Source organism: Cyprinodon variegatus, unplaced genomic scaffold (assembly GCF_000732505.1).
Source record: "Cyprinodon variegatus isolate N-32 unplaced genomic scaffold, C_variegatus-1.0 Scaffold854, whole genome shotgun sequence".
Classification (NCBI taxonomy): Eukaryota; Metazoa; Chordata; class Actinopteri; order Cyprinodontiformes; family Cyprinodontidae; genus Cyprinodon; species Cyprinodon variegatus.
The window spans coordinates 35520-37295 of NW_015151307.1; the positions used below are offsets into that span (position 1 = coordinate 35520).

The 1776-nt window shown below is 51.7% G+C and overlaps 1 protein-coding gene across 1 annotated transcript in view; it reads right to left on the reverse strand.

Annotated features, from left to right (window-relative positions):
• Positions 1-538: 538 nt before the first annotated feature.
• The window catches only part of slc9a5 (solute carrier family 9, subfamily A (NHE5, cation proton antiporter 5), member 5), a 30337-nt gene continuing 29099 nt past the window's right edge, over positions 539-1776 (reverse strand). Inside the window, exons 14-15 of the mRNA XM_015397341.1 lie at positions 1250-1378; positions 539-1169 (exon numbers count right to left, since the gene is read on the reverse strand). Coding sequence (XP_015252827.1) covers positions 583-1169; positions 1250-1378 — 716 coding nt within the window. The 3' untranslated portion in view covers positions 539-582. The remainder of the gene's footprint in view (positions 1170-1249; positions 1379-1776) is intronic.

Genomic DNA, 1776 nt, shown 5'->3' on the forward strand with positions numbered 1-1776 from the left:
ATATTTTAAAATATGCATTTTTTTACATTTTTAATATGTTTATTTTAAATATTTTATATTTAAAATTCATTCTAAAATTTAATATTTTTGTATGGCAAAAATTTCCTTTTGTACTGCTATCATTTTAATGATATTAATAATATTTTGTAAAGGTCATAAAAGGTCAGCTAACATCTGTTTTTGCTGCACAAACGGAGACGAGGGGGGGGGGGTGTTTGACCTTTGATGACCTCTAGAAACATCATTTCTGTATATCTTTAAAATGGTAGCGGCACAAACGAAAATTTTTGCTGCACAAAGGTTTGAAACCAATTTTGTTTAATTTGAAGAAGGTGGGGGGGGCTGCTTGACCTTTTGACCTTTACATATTCATTAATATCTTCAAATCCAAAGCAGCACAAATGAATATTTTTGCTGCTCAAGGTGGTGATGAAGGAGGCTGAGGGGACGTGATTAAATGATCGTCCAGCTGGTGATGATGTGGTAAAGATCAGAGGTTGAACAACCTCTGGTCATGTGATTCAGTTTTATGGGCGGGGGGACGGAGCTGGTTTCTGATTGGTGGAACTCCTGGGTCTGCGTTCAGAGCTGCGTGGGTCTGTGACTGTGAGGCTCACTGCTGCCACCGGGGGGCGTGGTCACCAGGCTCCTCAGATACACGCAGGGGTTCCTCCTCCTCCCAGAACCCGGCGGTGGAGCAGGTGGGGGCGCGGGCGGCGGTGACCCGGGGAGCCTCAGGGGCGACATGAGCGGCTGCATTTCCTGCGACGCCCCAGGCTCCTCCTCCTCTTCCTCCTCCTCCACCTGCTGCTTCTTCTTCCTCTCTGGAAAGCTGAAGGAGGCCTGGGGCAGCGGGGGCCCCGCGGAGGGGCTGCCCCCCGCCGTGGGCCCTGTGTAGGAGAGCGGCCGGGGTCCTCCCAGCCTGGAGAGGGCGCTGACGCGAGGGTGGACGGGCTCGGCGGGGGCAGGTGGGGAGGAGATGCTCTCCAGGGAGGAGATGCTCTGGTTCCAGGCCTGCTGCAGGTCCACAGGGATGATCTTGGTGGCCTCCACAGAAACACACGGGGGAGGGGCTCCCACGCTTCCCTTCCACGGCAAATGGCTGTCTGCAGCGGGAGGGGAGGGGGTGTGGGGTGGGGGGCTCTGACAGACGTCCAGAGCTGCTGGGACTGAAAGAGAAACAGCAGTCAGAGATTCTAGACTCAGTTTTCTGTAGATCTACAGCTTCTTCTTCTCCTCAGAGTTTTACCGGATTTGGGTCGCTGTTTGGGCGTCTCCGCCTTCCGAGCCACGAAGGTGATGCCGACATCTTCCTCCTTTTCCGGGTCAGAGTGATCGGCTTTGTCCTCTTCAGGTTCCACAGGAACGACCACAGGATCTGAGACAGAACAGCAGCAGGTTAGATCCGAGAGTCTAGAAGCTGCTCGGCTGGAAACGATGGAAGGGAGAACGCCACCAGATCATCAGACGTTCTAAGGTTCTAAACCAGAGCTCATGGATTAGTGGACCGGGTTCCGGATCAGAACCCACCTGCTGATTCTAATTCAACCAGATTTAAAACATTTATAAACTAACGCATGCTGTCTGACGGCAGTGTCTAAATTCACTTGCGCCTCTTCTCCTGTTAATACGGTAAAGCCCTGCGGAGCGTCCGGCTCCAGGCTGCACGTGATCCAAATGAGCCAATGAGAACTGCGGTGAACTGGTGAAAGAAAAGTGAAATGGCGTGCTCAAAGATGACCCTGCACCCTTAGAGGATGTTTGGCTCAACGCTCA